We start from the raw sequence: 24,430 nt of genomic DNA, 5'->3' as shown, positions 1-24,430 counted from the left end.
ACAGTGGGTTCAAAATGAAAAATTTTAATGGTTACCGACAGCAAATCACCCCAGCTTTAGCATTGATCAGGGCTGCGTTCGAGCGCCGGCAGCCGAGCGTTGGTGATAAATGATTCAACGGTATGGACAATGCGCCCAACAGATTCTTTTGTCGATCCAAAATGTTTTTATGTGGACACCGACGTCACTGTAATGCCCACGCGAGATGTACGTCATGTTGTCCTATTTCGCCAAAATTATAAACATTCAACAAGAAGTACTTATAAAATGCAACAGACACGCGTTTTTGCCATCCTTCTTTGAAAACAGATATACCTAACACTTATCTGTATCTATACAATAATTAAATTGAAGTTTGTGTGTATAATGTCGAAAAAAATATTTCCCGAACATGTGAAAAATATTTGCTCATAATGAAAAATCAATTATTTAATTTCGGTATGTTTGTCCGCGTTTGTTCCGAGTAATCTCCGGAAGGCTGAAATGATTAGTAACTGATGTATACGGGTATATTGTAAGCCGTTTTTTCCGCGCTGACAAAGTCGCGAGCGACTGCTAGTTCATGTGTTACGACGATTTAAATTCGTAATTACATTTTTACCCAACAAACCCATTACTTACATATTATATTCAACTTATGCTAACTCTTATAGCATCGTCAGGTTAGGTAACTTAGTTTTTATTTACCACATAAGAAACTCGGCACATATCAGTGGTCGAAACATAGGTTACATATGTTACATATGTTACATAGAATGTATAAAAGAGTTTTACATAGCTTTAGTTATATAACATATGAAGTAAACAAAACTTATACAAAATATCAAACATTTTCCCAACCACCATGTAATGATATTTAATAACAACGATTATATTACGGCAGTTTGACGCCTTAGCGAAACGCATAATGACTCAATTGATAGCCACATTTTTTTGTTTTAAATTGCAAAAGACTTCTGTTAGGTGGTTTATTATGTTAAATTTTAGTTTTTATAGCCCATGTCGTCATTATAAATTATTATCGGAACTGAGATATAAAAGTGTAAAAGGGTCTGTTTAATATTTAAATTTAGTGCATTAGTCTCATTAAACTGCGAGGCGGGGAATAGAATTAGCAACCATTTTGCCTCAGTTGCGAAAAAGTCAAGAAATTAGCGCGGTACTGACGACCTCTGGGCATTTTATCGTATTAATGGCAATTGGTCAAAATATCTTTAATTTTATTAACAATAATTATGTCAAAGCTGTGTTCATATACGTTTTATTTGTGTGATTTACTTTTATCATGTTTTTTTTTGTTTCCAGATTACGTCGAAATCTGCTACGAATTCTACAATCGAATAACAAAATCATCACTTAAAGTTCTTTTTTTGGTCAAACTGTCCTTTGCTAGATTGAATTTCAATTTTGTCAATCACATTTCAAATCAAAACACACCTTCATTTACCTAGCCGTAACTTAACATGACGTATCAAACAATACCAGAATCCATTTAGTGTCCAACATAATTTGATCCACAGTTTTATTTAGGTAAGGCGTTTGTTGCGTCTGTTATAAGCAGCGCAATTTCAGGGAAAGTTCAAGTTATACTGGGGTCGGAATCAGCGTCAATGTCACTTATGTGTTTAACCCGGCGAGTGGATGGAGGAAATGATAGATGGCGCGGCAAGCGGCCCGCGTTGCTGAAACACGGAATTTCTATTTCGATCTCCATAGAGCTGTTACTGGCTCGATGTTATCTTTATAATATAAACAATATTCAAACACAGAATGGTGACCTGCATTGTTTTTTTCCTTTTATTTAAGCATACGTTTTTTTGCTTTTCTATAAAAATATATTCTTTTATGACACTAGCAATATGTTTAATATTTCAACGATTCCATTGCTATGTATAATTTTATGTTCCCGTTGTTTTAATTGTTAAATTTACTATATATAATATGTAAAATATCGGTAATGGAATATGTACATGAAGATAAAAAGTTAAGTTTTAGACATAACGTTTAATAGTAGTCTTAAACTATAGCACATATATAAGCTAAGAGTAATATTAGTCTTCATATTGCGAAAAAAAGAAAAATAATGTGATGTGCATTTAAACGAAGTATCATCTCTATAGATATCCGTATGTTCATTCCGACCCTCAGCGGGAACGAAATTCCAAATTGTTTTTGACTGACAGCTAAATGTAAGTTAGCATTGTTTGAGCGACGCACCGCAAGCCCCAGGCCCGAAGGCCGCCCGCTCCCGCTCTTTCCATAATTATTTTCCTCTGAAGTCACTTGAACTTGTAATGCAAAATAACTCTAGTGAAAATGTTTCATGAATACAATGTGTGTGACAATATCGAAAATTTAGTATAAAAATCAGTTAAAAGTGATTTTACGACATGAAAGGAACTCTTATGAAAATCTAAGAGAAGCATATTTATAAAAAAAAATCTTAAGTAATGATACTGACATTAATTAAAACACTCTTAAGGGAGCCTATTTAAGAATTCTAGGGAAATCCCAAAGAATACATTAGATACCTTACATTGAGTATGTTTGTTAAACTGTATAGACTAGGAGAATAAGTAGATCACAAAAAGAAAAGAAGTTATCGTCAGTCATAATTAGGTAAGTAGTATTCACCGTGGGTTTCTGAAACCAAAATCCTATTAAAAACAAATTGTTTGCTCTGTTTTGGTGTCAGAAACTCACGGCTATATAGTTACATAAGTTAATGTTAATTCTGCAAAAAAAATATAAGCGTAAAAGTGGAAAACGTTTCTTTAAAGAAAGCAATAACATCATGTGTCATGTAGGCGCGAAGAAACAACAGCATTTAGCACCAATAATCGCGAGTCGGATGTCGAAAGGGCGAGTTGACTTCGCGCTGTTTGACAAGGGGCGACAGTTTGACTAATCGTGTGAAACGTCACTCTTTCGCCCTCCCTGACACCGGAGACGTGAGTGTGAAGAGATGTTAATAAAATTAATAAAGTTACTCTGTTTACAAAAAGGAGTTTTCTTTTCCCTATATATAAACATTTTTTTATCTGTGCTAACTTTCAGAACGAGTATATTTCCCATTCTATGCTCCTTATTAGAAAATCGTGGGAAGGGAAAAATAACTAAATGTAGGCCTCCGGGACGCACACTCAACAAACGACTCGCGGATAGCTTCCAAGTCATGCTTGTCTTCTGCGCGATCGTGGTATTGCATCGAGCCAATGTTGTTGCTGGTGTCTACCACTGTTACCCTAAAGACACCATAGGTATAGGTCTAAGATCGAGAGGGCTCCGCGAAAAGGGCTTCGAAACCCAGAAGAAGCAGAAGGGACCATGAGACTCACAGTCAGTACAGGTAAAGCAAATAAACATGTAGGGGACATTAAAGATACGACTCAGCTGTATTACGTAAGTATTGGAAAAACGAATCTCAACAACCTAGCCAGGTAATACACACAAAAATAACAGTGCTACATATAAATATGAAATCTCTAAATAAATGTAATGAAAAGACTAGGTTATGCTTACATGGTAATACTTCGCTAAGTATTTAATTTATAGGATACTTTAAAAATAAACAGAGATATATATTTTCATTACAGATCTCCATAAATGGATAGGTCATTGTTTGAACATGACGGCTTTTATTTTGTTCCTACTTAATTCTATCTCTATTATTAGTTTCAATCCACCGCCACCAAACGCAACCATTAGCATCAAAATGGCGAGAATCAAATAGGAACAAAACACCCGGCTCATAGCCTGTCCATGTAGACGTCAGTGTTTCCATCCATAAACTTGATATTCTATTAGAATACGAAATTCCATAGTTTAATTAAGTTATAGGTACTAAGGTTTTACAGATAACTTATTCATAAGATAAACTACGATAACCTAAATTATTACGTATTCGATAAAACGGATCTCTCTTTGATTAAAATCAATCTTACTGATAGTTTCCGATATCTTTCTCTGATAAGGTTTACTTTATCTTTTTTTCATTAATTAAAGAAAAACAACGACGGAGGTCCGAGAATAGGACTGAGTGAGACAACAATAGTAAAAAATAGAGATTAGAATAGTAACTTTAAATTTTATTAAATTACACGAGTACCTGTATAAATAAAGTAATTTTATATTATAAAAATTTACTTTGGCATTTCTGGTTATGTACAGTGGCGCCGCTTTGCGGATTGTTTATGAAATAATTTTTCAGAGGAACCGAACGAAACGCTTGAATAAATTAAGTTCGGTTAACTAAATATGTAAGCCTATAAATTCTCTCACTTGATTTCATAAATGAAATATAAAATAAATAGAGGAAGTTAAAAAAAATATTTTTTTTTTTAAAACGCTTAAGAATTTGCAAAGTATGTACTTAACTATCGATTCTTTACTTACTTAGGAATAAAAACTGCTTAAAATTATTTTCCATTTTCCTTAATAAAAATCTAAACCAAGTGGTTGATATGATATTGGTCTACCCTATACCAAGTGGAGATATTCTGGAATTGTTTAAAATATTCTAACAAAAACCAATAAGAGATTTTTGTGTTTACTTCAAATAAAGCAAACATCTATTCTATCTCTACAAATAGGCGGATTCCTACGTAATGCATTTAGGAAGTGGTCAACCCTATTTCTCTTTAACTAAAATGAACCTTATCGATACTCCTATTAGCTCATGATTCTATTAGACGAAAAACTATAGAATAGATCAATTTATTTTTAATTGCGGAGTAAGTTCTGTTAAAATGTCTAAAACTTTATGAATGTTACAGGATGTTTAATATTTCTTCTTCTTTCTTAAATTCAATTGATAAAACCAAAAGTAGAACAAAACATAATTTTTTGATATCACATATTTAACTCCTGGGCAATGGTAAAAAAGTAAAATTGGATTTTTATGTCTAATAAGAAAATGACAAAAAAGGCGTTTTCTTAATATTGTAAGTATGATATAGCATTATGTAAGTCTATGTCAACGACTATATATGTAATACGTCATTTTAGAAAATTCCTAGGAAATACAATTCCAAGTATCGCCTGGAAATATATACATTTCGAAGGAAATCTATATTGAAAATGTGATATACATAATTCATAAGAAATGTTACGCGAAAATAGTGATATCAAGTATAAGATTCCTAGGTTTCATATATTTCCGGTTTTCACCGGATTTTTTGTTAAATTTATACGAATAACACTGGCTACCAATTTGTTTAAAATAAAATTTAATATTAAGTAAAAAAAATAACTACATAATAATAGGAAAAAAGTTACAATCAAATAATAAAGAAGAACAGAATAGTGGAAATGTGTTGATGAAATACAATATGGAAATTTTCAATACTTTCTAAAAGTTTTCCACGGCTATAGTAGAAAGTTTCCTTGTCGACGTTCGCACCCCACTCAACAGCGTCAACCAATGGCGGTACAGTGCGCAACGCAAGCCGCCGCGCCCCTCGCCACTGCACTACGCACGCTTGCAACAAAGCCGCAACGCAATGCACTGTTTGTCCCACTCACACGTATGAAATAACACCGTGTGCGTGAGAGACGGCATTTCATGTAAATATCGTATGCAAATTTTTTACCATTCAATTGCAAATTAAGTGATGAATTAAGTAATTATGTACTATTATAAGCCGTGATCATTATTATCGACTTGCATTGCTTGTATGTAACACCTTTAAAATGAAAAAAAAAATATTTTAACAGCTTAATGATATTACCAAGTTTTTTCTTTTTTAAATGAAGATTATGTTGCGATATTAATTTCAGTATCGTAAAATAATTTAAGTATAAGGTTTTTTTTATTTTCAGCTTTAAATTAATGAATTGTGCATAATCTTTCTTTTTTTTACTTTTGTAATAATTTTACATTCTATATGGTTACAATAATTATTTGCTAATCGTTAAATAAAAAATAAAAAAAAACAAAAAACTTACGAGGCCACTTTAAATGATCACTTCGAACATTAAAAAAAATTTAAGAACTGTTTTTCTATTTACGCAACAATAACAACAATGTTACAATCTCTTGGTAATCCCCTTAAAATAAATTAAAACGATGGAACAAAACAAATGACTGAAAGGAAACAAAAACAATTTTCAGTGCCGACATATCTATTTATCATAAGACCCATATATCTTAGAATACACTACCTAGGTAGTATTTAAAGAACAATTGCAAACTCGGAATATATTTAGACGAACAATAACAACTCTCTTTCCTATCCGATTCCAGGAATAGTAAATTACTTGTTACAGTATTACAACATCACGTTAGGTAAAGGGTGTGAAAAATCTTTTTTTCTTTTATAAGAGAAGGAGACAAACGAACGGAATACCGAGGTGATCAACGACACCCATGGACATCTGCAACACCAGAGGTGCAGATGCGTTGCCGGCCTTTAAGGAAATCTTATAAAAACTTAGGTTGTTATTAATGTTTCATGTATGCGGCTAAGCTAACAAACTTATATATAGTGAACACGTTATGGTGATTTAGTCCTCATTCGTAAAGGAACTTTTTTATCGTGCGTTTTAAAAGCGTTTAAATAAAACGTAACTGTTTTAAACGCGACGTTTTTTATCGCTTAGTGTTACGTTTTGAACGCTGGGCAAATGGAACAAGGGTGATGCCGCCAACGCCAAGTTTTAAAGCGGCGTTAAAAAACCGCCCGTGCGAATGAAGGCTATGTATATAGCAATGTAGGGTTGATTTAATCCTGAACAATGCAGTAAGAAAAGTTTTTTTTTTGTACAAGCAATCCCATAAGAATTATCTCTCAACAAAATTCAAATCAGAAAAACACTAACACTAAATCATATTCCTTACCCTAAGACCAATTAAATACCCATAAACGATTTTCAAATAAACAAATTCCATCCTTATCACATCTAGTACAAAGAAAGGAGACCGCGTGCACCCTTGTGTCATAAATTTTGTGGAAGTCAGAGAAGACATCGGTTATGTTTGGAAGCATGTGCGTGTTTTGTGAGGTCGAGATTATTAAGTCCTAATAAATTTTATGACCCTCGAGAAGCCAAGGTGTCACCAGGGGCTTACAATAGTTATCTACCTTATATTCAGTCTACAGAAACTTAAATATGTATTACAACAGTGATTTATGAGTATTGCCTTTTCCAATATGATTTTTGTCACTAAATTCCTATAATGTATTATTGGCGCATTGAAAATAGCTTTAAATAATGCTTAATTATGTTAGCGAATGCAGAATTTTTTTCTATACTCAATGAAAGTGTATAAATGAATCAGACGTAGAAAATATTGTGCTTAAGATGTAGTTATAAGTAAATATCGTTTTTTAATATTTTATTTTATATCATAGATTTAAGACTATTCATTAGATTCTTTGTTAGTTTATTGTTAAAAATTGCATTAGTTAATATATCTTAGTCTATATTATATATTTATAATAATAATGCTATAAGTAAATCTAATATATAAAGTTTACTTGTCACAATGTTAGTTACCATACTCCTCCAAAAGAGCTCTGAGATGGTCCGATTTTTATAAAATTTTATATGAGAATTGGCTACTATCCACTTTTAGTCACTCGCAAACAAAGTCGCAGAAGACAGCTATTTTCCATATATTCGAGAGTATTTATAATTCCTTTACTTATATTTATAGTATCACATTCATCGTTTTGAAAAAACTCAAATGTAACTAAGTGTTAAGTGCGTTTCAAGTAAACATTTTTTTCAACTTTACACTAATTTATTTCTTAATTACTTACTGGTATTATTAATGTCTTCAATTAAATACAAGAAAGTAGGTCTAAAACTTACTTATTTAAGCTTAAATTAAAGTTAAATATGATTTTTTTGATATGTTTAAGAGATGTTAATAACCTTTAGAATTTTTAACAATGATATGAATTAAACAAATTATTTGCCTTGCCGTGTACAAAGTCGTTAATTGAACGCGTTTAGGCATTTTCTAAATAATTCATCAGACGAATGCGCATCGTATAATTAACACTTCATTACAATTAAAACCGCGTAAAACAAATGTTCATTATTAAGGCGAATGTGGACGTGATTTATGTTATTAAATCATTTATGCCAACTAATACAGATTGTACAGACATTAATTAATTAATAATAAAAGATACAACGCTAGATTATTATATACATGAAAATACTAAAGCTCGTGGAGGTTAAATGTATTAAAATGTTAAGTCGTCTTAAAATGATTCAATATATTTAAGGACTAGCTGTCGCCCAAGACTCTGTCCGCGCAGAATTAATTAAGTTATAAGTAGTCTATGTATTCCTTCGAGATCCTTTAATCCGTTCCAAAGATACCTTCTAACAAACAACCATCCACCTACTACTACTACACTACATTAATATGATTACGATTATGGCCACAATAACATCTAATTGTGGCTTTCAATTACGGTGACATGCCTGTCTCTTTGCAATGAACATATAAGAGATGGCATTGTTTATCTATCACAAAATACTAAAATATCTACGACCACGAAAGTGGAAAACATTTGAAAAAGTTGTATACTTTACTACAATTTGTGTAAAGGCCGCTACACACCTTTCAGTTTTAATTGACGAACAGTTAGACGAAGTGGAGACGAAAATTCCTATTTAAAATATGTCCTCATCCCTCTAATTATATTTGACAAAACAAAGATATCGATATAGTATATACAAAGATTTTGGCGTCAGAAACTAACTATAAATAAAATTGTAATTGTCAGTTAAACTTTACAGTTCTCATGTTTCGTTACACATCTTAAATTTTAACTATATAGTCGAATTGTGAAGTTAAAACTATACGTGTATAGCGGGTTTCAGAAGAAAGAAAAGCGTTGATCCAGTGAAGCTCCATGTTACTTCGACTATAATATGAGGGGAATTAACATAAGGAAATAGTAAAACCAATTATTTGGAAAACTTATAGTTCTATCATACTCTTAGAGGCATGTATATCGCGGGATATCAATATATTTTTTAAACATAACCTACCAATATTTTTTTTTAAGTTATTAATGAAAATAGCGCTGCTTCACTAACACTTTCCAATATATAAGATCCCGTGTCAATAATGTTATAGGATCCTTTTATATTTTATCGAAACATAATCACATTTTAGTGGTCACTCATTTCTTAACATATCGACTAATCTGTTTCATTTGACATTTTCTAATATTATTTAGAACTCTTCTTTTATCTGGTAGAGTAAACAAGAAATAACTATTGCAACTAATACCCTGCAGTAAAAAAAATCCAATGGTTCTAGGTTCACTAGCCTTGGTGTAAGAATATTAAATATTACTGCAGTACAACCGTTTAAAACAATTCCAGGGTGAATAAAAATAGACACATAGTGTCGGTTATTTATTATGGATAGCGGTCGGCAATTTTTACTCCTCACAAAGATGTCGTGTCGCGTCCCGACTGATGCATGGCGAATGTCCGCTACAACAGACTGATACTAAGTACCGCGTATGAGGAATCATTTTAATTCCACTCTTGATGGATGTGTTTGTGTTTGTCTGTTAGTTTTTGTGCAAATGAGGCGATATAAATGTTGTTGCTATCTCAAAGGAAATACGTTTGCAATCTATATAGATTCAAATTAGTCATAACTTATGATAATTAAGGCTCAATTTTCAATACTAACATTATAAGTAAGAATTAAATTTAATTAACTGAAGAATATTTGCAGAGCCGTAGACCAAGTTGACTGACATAATATGAAATGTCTTTAGTGGCTACGTCGTAGAAATATTTTGACATGACCCCTTACAAACTCATCGAAACTAGATCTGCCAATAAAGATAGTAATACGCAAATAAATCTTAAAAATGTCAAAGGAAATTTACTAAAAAGATTGATGAATTAGATATTTGGTTATATCCTTATGTATTAGTTATGAATGTCTAAAGGAAAATCAGTACATATATCTTATTCAATATAAATGACAAGAAGCGCTAGAACAATTTCGATTCAATGTGTCGAAGTGAATTGATACATAAAAAAATGTTCATAATTGCATATCGGCGTAGAATGAGTGCCACAAAACACGTAGCCGTCGATCGTTTACCATCAATAATCATCAATCGGTCCATTGAAATCCGATAGGTGGTGCTGCGACGGCGTAGGTACTCTAATTACGCTAATCGCTGTCGGCGGGCGCGGAAGCGGGTGCGGGCGCGGGCAGGCACACGTGGTGGCTGGTAGCGGGCCAGGTGCCCCGCCCCCCGCACTGCCCCCCGCGCGCACCTCTCGCCCCGCGAACGCCCCGCGCACGGCCAGCGCTCACCTCAGCCAGACGCGCGCTGCACTCGATGCCCGAACGCCGGGAAAACACGAGCCGTTTTCCGCCGCGCGCCGAACTTTCGGACGAATATCCGAGCGCGCTTCATTCGAAAGTTCAAATTTCGAAACGCGATAGTATTCCATTCGAATTTTAAATACTTTATTTTCAACTTCGTTATATGTGTAAAAGTGTAAGATTATTTTGAAAACACTAGTGGGATGTTGATGTGAAATACTTTCTCTTGAATGTGTTTGTAAAAGTTCTTTTTAGTGTCCAATTTGACCGTAGCCGAAGTGAGTATATTAATCTTAAATAATATTTGAGTATTATTTTTTCTCGAGTATTATAATGTGCATTTAATATTATCTGAGTAACGGAGGCGCGAAGTCATAAAATCAAAGCGTAGCGCAGTAAATCTTCGCGGACTTTGTGGATTCGAACTGGCCACTTGATGTGGCGCAGTTTATAATAAACTCGGGGCCTCTTGGCATTATTGCCTAATAAAATAAATGTTAATTGCGACAGGAGCACGCTTTCATCATGTCTATAAGATTTATGATCATAAAATGTTTTGTAACGTTCACACTACAACTTGTAGTCGTTTTCTGAACATACATTAATTGTGAGTTTATAATTTCAATTAAGAGTAATTTTATTTATCTTTGACTAAGCATGGAGTGCTTAGACAAAGTTCTATTAGATTAATAAAATCGCAGGTGTATTAATAAAAAATATTTAGATTCGATGTACGCTTTCTTGAAATCAGTTCTATACATTTTCCTGGATGCACCAAATCTACTGATGAATTGGTAATTTCGACTTAAGGTAATTTTAAGACTATACTTATATGGACAAGAGTGTCTCGTCTAAATATTATGTTTACCTATATCCTTAGAATAAGATTAATAAATATTTATATTAAGAACTTAGTTAAAGTAGAGTATTAAAAATAGTGTTATGGCTTCTCCTTAAGATTGTTATAATAAAAGCAATCGAATCAGAAAATACAAACTTCTAAAACTATGTCGCCTCATCAAAGGATGTCGTATTTGAATCCGCTTCAAGATGTTAGAGAAATGAAGTAAAACAACAAAAGCAATGAAATCGTTCGGCCCATTTAATTTGGACCGGACGGGAGTGACAAAAATTTAAAACTGAAATAAACCGAACACATGTCGTTCTGATGTCACTCCGCACACACGTATTAAACTATGGGGGTAAAGAGGATACTGAATTGTTTGTTGAAAAACATATTGGCATACTATTTAATTTTTATGTGCTATTTACATATGTATTTAAAATACTGTGAATTAGAACGAATTTTTGTATTCAATTAAAAAAAAAAGTTGAAACAAATGAAATATTTCTCAACTATTATTAGGTACTAGTACTTGTCAATATATTAAAATATAATTAATAAGAAGAAGTATAATTATGAAAGGTAATTTAAGAGCTCTATCTCCGTACCGATATGTCTGATAGTTCTTTGAGGAATAGAGCGTAAATAATTTTTTTAAGACAATAATGCATGTCTTCGGGTGTATTAGATGTATATCTCTAGCCTTGATCACTTACTATCGGATTACAGATTACTTCTACAATCTTTAGATTCTATAAAACACTAGCTGTCGCCCGCGAAACTGTCTGCGCGGAATTAAAAAAAAGTAGTCTATGTGTTCTTCCAGACTATGTTTTACATCTATGCCAAATTTAATTAACATCCGTTGAGATTAATAACTAGCGTTAATGGTTAGGAAGGTGGATAAAATTTATTTCTTAGCTTTTCTTTTTAACAGAAAAAATCGAATAACATCTCTATCTCCTCTGTATCTAAGTCATGTACAAGAATTTTACATATACCAATTCAACATCTCATCATATAATTATACAAATAATTCCATTCTATGTTTAAATCTAAATTTAAAATAATCTTCAAAAGTGTGAACATCAAAAAGTAACATCATCCCGTCGCAAGCGCACAAAAATATCACGAGTACCGGTCGAAATTTCACACATTTGTCATCGGTGCTGCGTAAGCGACGAATAAATCGAATGCACAATGACTGCTAATTTGCTCTTAAAGATGTATGCATCGAGGTACGTCCATAAATCGGGCGAAGTCACATTCGGCCTACCGCGCACACCCATAAACCTCGGCGGACACTTTTATAGCCCGACCACGTGGCGGAGCTGATTTTTTCCGCACTTGACATGTGTGCGCGTTAGACATGAAAGTCGCTTTATTAATTTATCGTTTTGTAATAGACCCCCGTGTATGCTATACTTCTCTTAAGAGAGTAAATTTTATGAAGATTATTTTTATTAAGTAAAACGGTAATTAATATTCTCATTGTATGTATGTTTTTGCCACTAGATGAGGTGGTAGCCTAAATCTAACAATAATACACTTAAAAAGTAAACAGTATAATCTCAATTTTGCTTATTCTCCCTAACATGCACTCAGTGAACCAACAAGCCAACTCATTATTATAGTTCTGTCATCCGTTTCGTTTAAGTTACTATTTAACAAAACATTTTTTAAATCATGCATATAATTACACTCATAATGCATAATGAAAAAGTATTTTTGTAATGTTAATTTAAATACAATTGCTTTAACATGTGTCCGTACAACATTTGTTCCTGCGTTCTTCATACGGTTGTCTTGTGAATGCACATTGACTTTATGCAAAAACAAGATTATTATAACTAGATATATTGTGATCGCGTGCCTGTTTTTCACACTTCGTGCATCTCGAAATTAAAATAGCAATCGAGCGCTAATTATAGTGTGTTAATTAACAGTGAACAACACACGTGAAATTATTACATCGTCTAATGTGTCTATAATACTCAAACAAACGATTTATTTTCTAAAACTATGTTACAATGTAGACAATCCAGAACACGTGCTCGTTCAATACGGCTGTACATTTATCACGAACAATACCATAAGTCTTCCCTAACAGGATATCACACTTGACCAACTAATGTGTCTTATTCTATCACAGGTCCATCCATCAAACTCTGCTACGAGAGGACAATTGTACCGGAGCACAAACGTCCGAAGCACTTAACATGTCCATCTAGACTATTCTCTCGTCTAAAGAATGATAGCCTTCGAGTGAATTTGAGAAAATAGGCGAAGACAATCTGTTACCGATGAACGACCTAAATTACAACGCAGGGATGAGTTCCTATCAATTCGTCAACTCACTGGCGTCCTGCTATGGAAACCAGGCACCCGGGCGTACGGGGACGCCCGTCGAGCAAGGTGGACACCCGGGTTTGCCCACGCCGGGAGCCGACTACTACAATCCGAACGCGGCGGCGACAGCGTATCCTAACACGTGTTATTCACCACCGCAGGTCGGACACCATTATCCGCAACATCCATATGCAACGCCAGCGACGGGCGCTCACATGCAGCCGCAGACGATGATCGACTACACTCAGCTTCACCCTCAAAGACTCGGAGGTACCCCGAGTCATATGCACCAGCACTCGAACCCTAGCCCTGGCGCACTCTCGCCCAACCTGATGTCGACAACGCCTAGCCAGGCGGCAAACGCGAGTTGCAAATTCGCTGACTCGACCTCTACTACCGGCGTGGCCTCTCCTCAAGATCTGTCCACTTCATCCGGACCTGGTAGAACCTCCCCTGGCTTTGGACCGGTCGGTCAGAACGCCACCGGCAACAACAGCGCCAAGCTCGGCCTGACTACACCGATTGCGTCGCCAGTGGAGCACAAGGCTAACGTGAACCAGAACATTTCCAGCCCAGCGTCCAGTACGTCGAGCAATGAAAGCAACGAAGCGAATAACTCCAGCTCTAACAACACAAAGAACTCCAAGGCGTCGAACTCGCAAGCAAATCCTCCGCAGATTTACCCGTGGATGAAAAGAGTGCATCTCGGACAAAGTAAGTATCTTTTTTTTTCTCTCTTGCGCATGCCGAATTAATAACTGTTTTGCTTGGTCGTGTTCATAGAGCGCGAGAACAATGAATGGTGGAAAAACTCGATTCACACTTTTTTACCATCGGCGTGAAATCATTAATAGCGCGAGCTTCCTCGTCGATGCCGGCGTCCAAACCACGCCTACGTTACAATCTACTTTTCGCTCAATTATGAAACGATTCATCAATTGGATGCCAAGGTGGAGACAAAATAAATTATATATCTATTTATAAAACATTAGCATGCATTACTGTCTGATCAATATGGATGTCTGATGGATGGAGTCCATAATAAGGCGTAATGGCTTTGTTTGTTGGCGGGCGCTTACGGCGGAGCGTCGAACACTTTTTTTTTCTTTTAGACTCCTAATGATGAGGAAAGTGCGCCGTCACCGTGACGTCGGATTTGACGGATTCGAAACTTCTGGTGTTAACAGTGAATCAGATCTTTTGATAGAGGTTAATCTGTTTTTAATAGTCCACTGCTTTTGAAAATATTCTTATAGCCATATTCAGATTAGATTTTACTACAACCACGTTACTAACACATAAGAGGGACAACAACGAGATCAAATAACAACGCTATAATAGTTTGGGCTATAAAGGAATATAGACAATTAACTTGAAATTAAATTAAATAGTGAAATTCAACAAATTTTGTAGTAAAAGTACACACATATATTTCACCCACTAAATAGTACGGTTTTTTTCATATCCCAACACAGAGTAATGTAATACGCCAGACAGTTCGTAGTGTAGTCATCATAGACAACTTGTTAAGTCGTAGTCAACTCAGTAGTGTCAAAGCAATTAAAACAGAAATAAAAGCGATGGAAGTAATAATAAAGAACATGAGACGTACAAACGCAACGGCTGTCGCGTTAGATGTCCTGAGATAAAGACGGGCGCAGATGTCGCACGCCGTTCCGGGAATCTCGCTGACACACTATTGTTTTACTGACGTTCAACACGCTCTGACCTTGCCAAGGTTTGTAAAAAATCATTAGAATTGTTCTATTTTAGTTGTTTTAAGATAACACACCTATGTTGAAATCTGCACGAGAAAAAACTTTTTTCTCCAAAGACTCTAATGAAAAGACTTTTTTGAAATTGATTTATTTTTATACATAAGGTATTACTGTAGTAACATCTGTATAAAATCATATTGTAAACTGTATTTTTCGAGACAAAAATGAAAAGAGGTGACAATTTGTTTTGCAATGAAAACTCACGATTACGTGTGTATTTTACACAAAATTTTGAATGCATTCGATTGTAATGCCTAATTTTCATTAGCTGTTTACTTTATTAAACATTTAAAAGATAACATCAAATACTCTTTAAATAGAAGAAAAATAGCGTTTACTGGCAAAGATAACGTTTGTTTAATTACTAGCGAGCGGTTTATCTTTTCACGTCTGGAATTTAACATTGACTGAAATCGATACGTTTATAATGTAATGGGGAATTTCTTTTATAATTTCGTGTGAACTTAAAACTAAAACGTTGTAAATTAAACAGTTAATTAATCAATTTCAAAGGCAAAATGATAAACCGCGAAACATTTACATTTTAAATAATTATAATTTATTCAGTAACTAGCTGCCGCCCGACTTCATCTGCGCTGACTTAAATAAAATAATAATTAGTAGCCTATGTGGTTTTCTAGAGTTTATTCTACATCTACGTTAAATTTCAGCGAAATCCGATTAGCGGTTCTGGACACAACTTCTACCAAACATCTATCTACCCATTCATCTATCTACACATTCGCGTTTATAATGTTAGTAAGATTTTTAATTAAAATTTTTCTTTTTTTATTTAATTACATATAAATATAGTAACATCTGATCTTCAACATATTCTGACAGAGTTTTTTCACTTTCTGACACTTATTTTTTCTGTCCGATTCTGTATTTTCATTTTTACTATTCGTCTTAACCTCCTAAGCGTCTGTGTCTGACGTTAAAAAGTAATTAACAAAACCAAGAAAACAATCAACGCCGATTAGTACTCCAACCCAACTTGATTAGCGACTTTAAATTACAAAACTCTACGATCGCGTAACCAACTTTCATAGATAGCTTAAAACTCTATCTACGCTAAATTCATTATGAATATATTATCTAGTACAAAGAAGCTGCTTTTCAGAAGCATGGCGAAGTATGGTAATAAAGTTAAAAGGGGGCCGTAGGTCGATTCTTTCATGCCTCGCGGCCATTACTCAGGACGTGGCGCAAGTGGCAGCGACCTAGAGGTATGCGTGTCGATCCCTCTGCAAACACTCGTGTCGGTTTCTTTATACTGACGAGCAAATGGTTATAAAGTTAGATAAAAAATATTATAAGTTAAACGTATTGATTTGTGTTTTCAATGCATCAGTTCTCTATCGACTGTGCTAAAATTGCTTTATGTTACAGGACAAAGGTTTCTTAGGCAATTTGGAAAGTATGTAATATTGCAATAATAAAAAATACAAAAACAAATCTATACACTTCTACCTATTTAGTAAATATTTTTGATGAATTGTACTATAGCACCAACATTACCGAATTAGACGTAATCGCGTGACTTTCTTTTACAACTTAATTCAGGATAAATTTATGGTTTTGTTCTACTAATTTAATATAAGGAATGTGACTTCAAAGTACACTAATTAATTTTATTATTTCTTCGACCTTTTTTTCAATTACTGTATGTATATTTAAATACAATAAAATATCGATGGTTATGAAAAACGATAGTCGTTTCTTTCGATTGCTTTTAACCGGAGTTTGACCTAAACGTTTATTGCAAATCATAGTAAAGCAACGTCCGGAGGGAAGTTGACCCCAAGAGGGCAACAATTACCTATCATAAGATTGAACTGTGAGGGATATTTGTGTTCAGTAAACGCTAGACGGCTAAATCGATGATGAAACCTTTATATTACCTGGTAAACGTTTGCTTTAGAATTTAACTTTGCAAACAACTAGTTCCGAAACATTTATGCAAATGTTTAAAGATACATCTATAATAATAGCGATGCTCATATGCTTTTATACAGTGGAAACACACTCTTACAGCGAAAGGACAATTTTAGATTGAGTTTATTCCGTTCTCACATAACTTATCGTTACGGATACGGATTCGTTAAAAGCTCCTGACCGCGACCAACAGGATATTTCGCTCGATTCAAATTACATGCAAAACTTACCTGTTCCGAGATACACTGCGGCGGCGATTAGTAAATAAATAACAAATTAAATTCCAGTAAAGATTAGCGGCCGAGTCGTACATATACATAAATCAAGTCGTTCGGTCGCGCCGTACGCAGTAAATTATGATTCAAATAATATTATGGTAAGGCATGCTTCGTGCTGTTCTTAGTTAGCATGTTTCAAGTTTAGTTCGGAACAGTGGAACGCTTAGTTGTTTTAACGAACGCGTTCATTGTTTTTATATAAGATAACTTTTACATTTAACATTATACAATTATTAAAAAATATATTTTAAAAGGAAAAACAACTTCATAATTTTGGGTAGCTAATGTAATACAAAATTACTCTTTCCCTTAATTTAAAGCATGAGCATCGCCTAATTGATTCTTTGCATGGGTGGTAATAAACAGAGTACAGTCGCATCGCTATGTTATTCTCTCTCAACCGTCATTTGTTTAATAAATGATATCTGAACAGTTTATGCATGTCGCGGCTGCCACTTGACTCGTATTACCAATATTAAGGCTAAAAAATGTAAATTGTTAGCATAAAAACAACAGGACCTGCATAAACTTGCATTTCAAGAATAACACATGCACCTTTTTTTTCTTCTGATGCTTTTTATCCTGAATAATATACATACATAATTGGCACTTCGATTTATAACAGTTTTTTTCATAAATAAGTTAAATAGACTTGAAAAGAGTGATGCAACGCTTTCATTTGTACACTATTTATGACAGTAACATTTCTAGACCCTCACAGTTTCTGAACAGCTTGGAAATATATAACATTTACAAAAGGATTCACAAACAAAACCTCTAAAAGTTAACTGGTTAAAAAATAAATAAATAAAAGAGGTAAGGGGAGTAGTCAGGCGGAGGCGTGGTCGACTCTCAGGGCCGTGCGATGGCGACGATGATATTGCAGAATTAGATCGCCTGCGAAATCTGCGAACCCCTAATATGTGACGTCACTATATGTCATACCATTAAACTAGTATATAAGAACAGAATAAATAAGTGCACTTTTATTCCTGGCCGCTAATATAGCTCGACTAGAGTTGACGGCCAGATAATTTTCGAAAAGAAAAAAAAAAGAAATTACACAAAAGAAGAAAACCGTAGTATAAAGTACATGGGTTGTTAATAATTGCATAGTATTAAATTATTTTACTATCTTTAGTTTAAGTTTTTATTTTGGAAAAAATTTTAAAAACTTTTTAGTTTAATACTAAATAGTTTTTCTCCAAAGACATGGGATATAAATAAAAGTAAGTTCGACATCGAGATTCCCATAAGCCCTTCGCTATTCCCTCGAGACGTTCCTCTTTCAATTATTGATGGAAACTTTTAGCCTTATACAACCAAAATGGTGCGGTTTTACGGCTAGCGATTAATTTTAAAAAAAAACTACATGCTCGTTCTTATTTTAAAATATTAATAGTGCAATTTGTTGTATTACAAATGCAAGTTGTTCTATAAAACATATTTAAAAATGTAATACTCATTAAAATTATTAGAAAAAAATACTGGCAATTGATAAATAGAAGAAACAGGTGTAATGTGAATTTATTTCTAGCAACGTCTTGGTTAATGAGAATAATGCATAAAGGGCTGTTTATTTTTTAAAATTAATTTTAAATTACTACATTTTTAAAGGCCAGTCTTGTTTTACAATATAATAATGAATACACATATAGTTTCTTTAAATAAATTAATATTGCAAAACTAATATGTTATTTATAAATCTGCTTTCTTTTAGATATTTTTCTACGTTGACTGGTCAAGCTTTTTGCATATTTAATATGTTAAAATATACACACAAATTAAAACAGATACCAGAAATAGATTAATTTAAAAAAAAATATTTGCATAAGAAATTTAATGAGGTTAATTAATAAAAGTTTGAAAGATAAGGGAATTAATAACATAATATATTACACATTATATTAGTATTAATTAAAAATATATAAACTCAGTATATAAATGATCAAAAAATCCAATAAAATTTCCTCTTTAAACTAAAACTGACTTTCTTATCTTACGCTCTAAAGCTCGTTGTGTTTGTATTTCGTTTAAATGCACAAAAGTTTCACAAGTAAATTCATACCCAGTTAAAATTTAATAATTGAAGTTCTGGAAAGTGCAGACCGGTTCAGAGTGAGGTAACGACCCAAGATGCCTATGCTAATTTCGAATATGCAATATACTGCGCAGGCGCAACACATGCGCGCATCAGAGGAGCCCTTATGAGGAACTTAATCAGTGTCTGAACGGCGACACGGCTTATTGAAACGAAATTAAAACACTTAGTCCGTTTTCATTACAGCAGTCCTTGTGTTCGTTTTATTATCAATTAAATTTGCAAATGGCTTCTTTCATGCCAGTGTTAGCTGAATATGTTGGTACACACTGTTGGTAATCGATAACATTCAATTTATAATAAAATATTTAATCTCTTTATAAGATAAGTTTGTTCTGTGTAAGGATATTCTATACTTCCCAAGTTTAAACTGATATATAAACACGGCTAAACACTAACGTATATTCGTCCGGTGGCGGCACCGATTAGTTTCGAATCCATCGGGGGCCCTTCATCAGGATGAGTGGTACTGGTATTATTTCGCGGACGCGGCCCGTCGCTCACTGGTTAGTTTAGTATAATGTCTCACGAAAGTTTGAATAATTCCCAAGTTTACGTAACTATCAACGAGTTATCCTGGATCAAATTGTCCTATGTACAGTCAGCGTCATATAGATCGTCACAGACAAGATATGCAAATATATAGGTACACCAAAAGTATTCAATTATATCGGTACAACAAAAGTCCTCAAAATAATAGATACATTCACCCTGCTCAAATACATCGGTACATACACAGCGTCAAATATATGAGTACATGCAAGATGCTCATAAATATCGTAGCAGCCACAGCGTCATAAGTAACGAAGCAGTCAAGGTGCGCAAAAATATCGGTACATTTGACAAAATTGAACTCTATCTCTATATACTTGTGATACAATTTGGAATAAACTACTTCTGTTACATTCATTTGACACTTTGTATTAACATTATAGGTTGTCCGGAAAGTTCGTTCTGATTTTCGATATAAAGCTTACAATAGACTGTAGCTGAAGTGGATTCATTTTCGGATTTCCACCATTATCAAACGTCACAAAAATTTCTATATTGTGAATAATTTCATTTCATTGGTTGAGATAAAAACTAATTTTTAAAATTTTATCCAATAATAAAAGACGTTTTAGGTATAGAGTCGTACCAATATACTTTAAAAACATTTCCAAAAATTTAAGAGAACAGGGTTTCAATTTTCCTTATAAAGCGGCACGAACTTACTGGGCAACCCAATATTTTTCTTCTCCTGTCATAACGCTTAAATATAAAAGTTTGTCACGCCGAATATGACAGATACGTATTAACTAATATCAAATTTTGCCTTGTCACAATATATATAATACTAGATTGGCGCAGTATTCTAGTATGTTTGCCGTAATATGTAAGTTTACCGGTTCGAATCTCAGGCTACTTTTTTTTTCATTTTATCAATCACGGGGTTATTTTTTCATAACCAGTAAAAATTTGGTAATGTAAAATTTTGCTCGACAATTTAGACCCGACAGCGAAAATTATAAAAAAAATTATAAAAAATTATAAAAAAAAAATTCTAAAGAAATTTAAATAAAGTTAACAACAATTAGGTCAGACCATCGCGGGTGAAGTGAGTGGGCGGAGCGTGGATTGTCTTTGCGGGTTTTAAAGATGGTACGCGCGGAAACTATACGTACAAGTGTTATCTACATATGTGTGCGCGCCCACGCACACTGGAATGTTTACTGCAATCGACCAAAAATTTGATGTAGTTTGAATATTGACATTCAGTTTTTTTTCTTTGTTTCTTAAATATAATCAGTATCAGTAAAAGGTAAAAGTAAAAGTGTTATTTTTACCGGTACAAGTTTAACAAACATGAGTAATAAACAAATTACATGCCAATAGCATCGCTTTATCTCCTTCATTTTTGTTTGAAATAGAAAAGTACTTTAACGGTCAAACTCATTAGTCCAAGGCAATATCAAAAAGTACCTAATAACTACGGCGATAGAATTTAATTACATGTGCTTCGATATTAAAATTAAACAGTTTAAATATCAAAAAAAAATAGTGGCTTGGGATTTGAACCGCCGACCTTACGTACCAACGGCGGCGAACGGTAAGGCCACGAGACCATTCTAGCATATATGATGACAAACTTAAATTTGATGTTGGTTTTATCTACCTAATATCTGTCATCCGCGTCGAACACTTTTAGTAAATTTTTAAAAATGGTTTGATGCAAAGTGTCAAATGAATGTAACAGAAGTAGTTTATTCCAAATTGTATCACAAAGATATGGAGATAGAGTTCAATTTTGTCAAATGTACCGATATTTTTGCGCACCTTGACTGCTTCGTTACTTATGACGCTGTGGCTGCTACGATATTTATGAGCATCTTGCATGTACTCATATATTTGACGCTGTGTATGTACCGATGTATTTGAGCAGGGTGAATGTATCTATTATTTTGAGGACTTTTGTTGTACCGATATAAATGAATACTTTTGGTGTACCTATATATTTGCATATCTTGTCTGTGACGATCTATATGACGCTGACTGTACCATCTTAAGACCTCATAAATCTTAATGCCTAATTTAGTCTCCTTTCCCTTTAGAGGTAGATTTGATGAAGTAGTTGCCGCATAGGAAGGCAAGATATTCTCTTTCTGTGAGTCCCCGCCTCGGTTTTTTAAATGTTGGCAATGTATTTGCAATTGCAGATGTCTAGGAGCAGCGGTGGCTTCGCTATTTCGGCGAATTAAGGCGGCCGTTCGCTTGTTTGCCACCTAATGATATAAAAAAATTAAAAAAAAAACTTTACATTATAATAATTAAAAACCTTGCTGTCACAAAAAATCATTGAGCTGTAAGTTTGTAAAAAGTTAAAACGTTATTGCCGTACGATATAATAATACAATGGCATTGTTGGTTGATCAAAAACGAAGTAAACGTCTCAATCTCATGTCCGAAACATGAAAAAAAAACTTTAATAGTGTCATTGCTGTCTATATTGATATAATGGTAACACTGCAATTGTTTTCGAGGCCATAAATATCTTTTACAAAAGATTTCGCGGTTACACAAAAGCTAAACTGGCTGATAAACATTTTTTTTTCAATCTCAAGCCGAGGAACCAACTTTCCTGCGGCGGTGCGGCCTATAAATATTAATACAATCAAATGTTTTGACGTGGACCTTTTTTAAAGCTTTTATCTTCTACCTTCGCTTATTTTTTGTGCGGTTCGGTTTCATTTTTATTTCGTGTTAATTTGGGCAGTAAAGTCAGTCTTTTAACAGATCGTAAAGTAAAGCAAGCAGAGGGAAGGCGCCAGGTGCCGATTGAAAGCGTTTAGGGTAAATTATTGCAAAAATGTAACATAAAAATATCTGAAATGCTAGTCTTATTTGAAAGAAATGAATTCAAGATACATTACTTGGATGACTTACAACTAGAAATAGTACTGATTTAAGATTGTATGAAGAATATGAAGACCAAACTAGGCAATTTGATCTTTGGTATGAGGCTAAATTACAACTAAGTTTGGCAAAAATTGTTTTGAAGAGATAAGATAAGGTTGTCTCGCAATTTCATTCCTATAAACTCGTATTTAAGACGATTAATAAAAAAATTGATATTCAATAAGTTTACTTGGGTGTTTTAGGTTCTTATAACTAAATTGCTAGCCTTGATATCGTGATAGAATTAGACACACATTAGGTTAATAATAGTTTTATTTAAACATTCAACCTGTAATAAATTTAATCGTGAGGTTTAAGTGATTTTAAAACATTGCCTTTGAAATTACTTTAAAATTAATTTACGTAAAGGAAGCAAGCGTAAATCGTAAAGATACTGTCAAGGTTCCGTACGTTTTATAAACGTCTAAATTATATTAATGCGTTTAATATATTATTGTAGTTCTAAACAAGTACATTTTGACAAGATCCCTTGTTGTCTAAATACTACTAATACTGAACTCTCATATCAAATAATAATAAGTAACAATAATCAATAATAATTTACAATAATCAAAAGTGAGTGATACGTAAATAACTAAATTGTAGACATACAATACAGTAAACGGAGTCAAAAATAACAGAAAATGTACTTAATGGTTAACTATACATTTATACAATCTTGTTAAATGCATAATTGTTAAAAAAATCTCTCATATTATAAAACAGCTACGCTTGAAGTGTTATTAACAAAAACACCTTAAATATTCCTCTGAAATTAATTTGATTTTAATCACGAAATGTTTTAAATGCTACCAATGAGCAGGTAACTCCACAACATTCATTTTAGTTATCTTTACGAGCTGAGATTTTAAATGCGTAAATTAGCATAACGACGATTACTCACACTATATCATTAATTCTTAAATAAAAACATAAATCTCTAATACTGACTCTAAAGACTGTAGAACAAACACCCACTAGTTTATGTTTCGAATGTTAGCTGTACGCGAATATGATCTTTATTCCAGCACGCTATAGCTTATAATCGCCTATTCTTTTCACCACAGGTTCGGTTTCGACAAGATCTGATCAAAGTATCTAAAATGGTCACAGTTAGTGGGTTAACCACTTTAAATTGTCATCTGTCTGATTTATTTCTGTATCTTTTGCGGTCAACACATTTTTGTGTGCGTTCAATGTTTTATGGTTGGTATTTTAAGCGACTTTATCCTACATACCAGTTCTAAAACACTAGATAAACAATGTTGAAGTGCTAGATTTTTTTTACTACACCTACTATACTTTCCGATTCAATTAGATGTGCCGCCACGCACGCCAGAGGCGTATCCATTCAAACGATCGTAAACTATAATCATTTGCGGG

General features: G+C 33.6%; 1 protein-coding gene across 1 annotated transcript in view; it reads left to right on the top strand.

The window, feature by feature from the left end:
- The first annotated feature begins 10,339 nt into the window (after positions 1-10,339).
- The window catches only part of Scr (homeobox sex combs reduced), a 34,825-nt gene continuing 20,734 nt past the window's right edge, over positions 10,340-24,430 (top strand). The window contains exons 1-2 of the mRNA XM_013318720.1: positions 10,340-10,602; positions 13,321-14,231. Coding sequence (XP_013174174.1) covers positions 13,472-14,231 — 760 coding nt within the window. The 5' untranslated portion in view covers positions 10,340-10,602; positions 13,321-13,471. The remainder of the gene's footprint in view (positions 10,603-13,320; positions 14,232-24,430) is intronic.

The sequence above is a fragment of the Papilio xuthus genome, unplaced genomic scaffold, assembly GCF_000836235.2.
Source record: "Papilio xuthus unplaced genomic scaffold, Pxut_1.1 DF826923.1, whole genome shotgun sequence".
NCBI classification, from domain to species: domain Eukaryota; kingdom Metazoa; phylum Arthropoda; class Insecta; order Lepidoptera; family Papilionidae; genus Papilio; species Papilio xuthus.
Note: the sequence above shows the minus strand (reverse complement) of the source record. Positions and strands in the feature narration are given on the sequence as shown.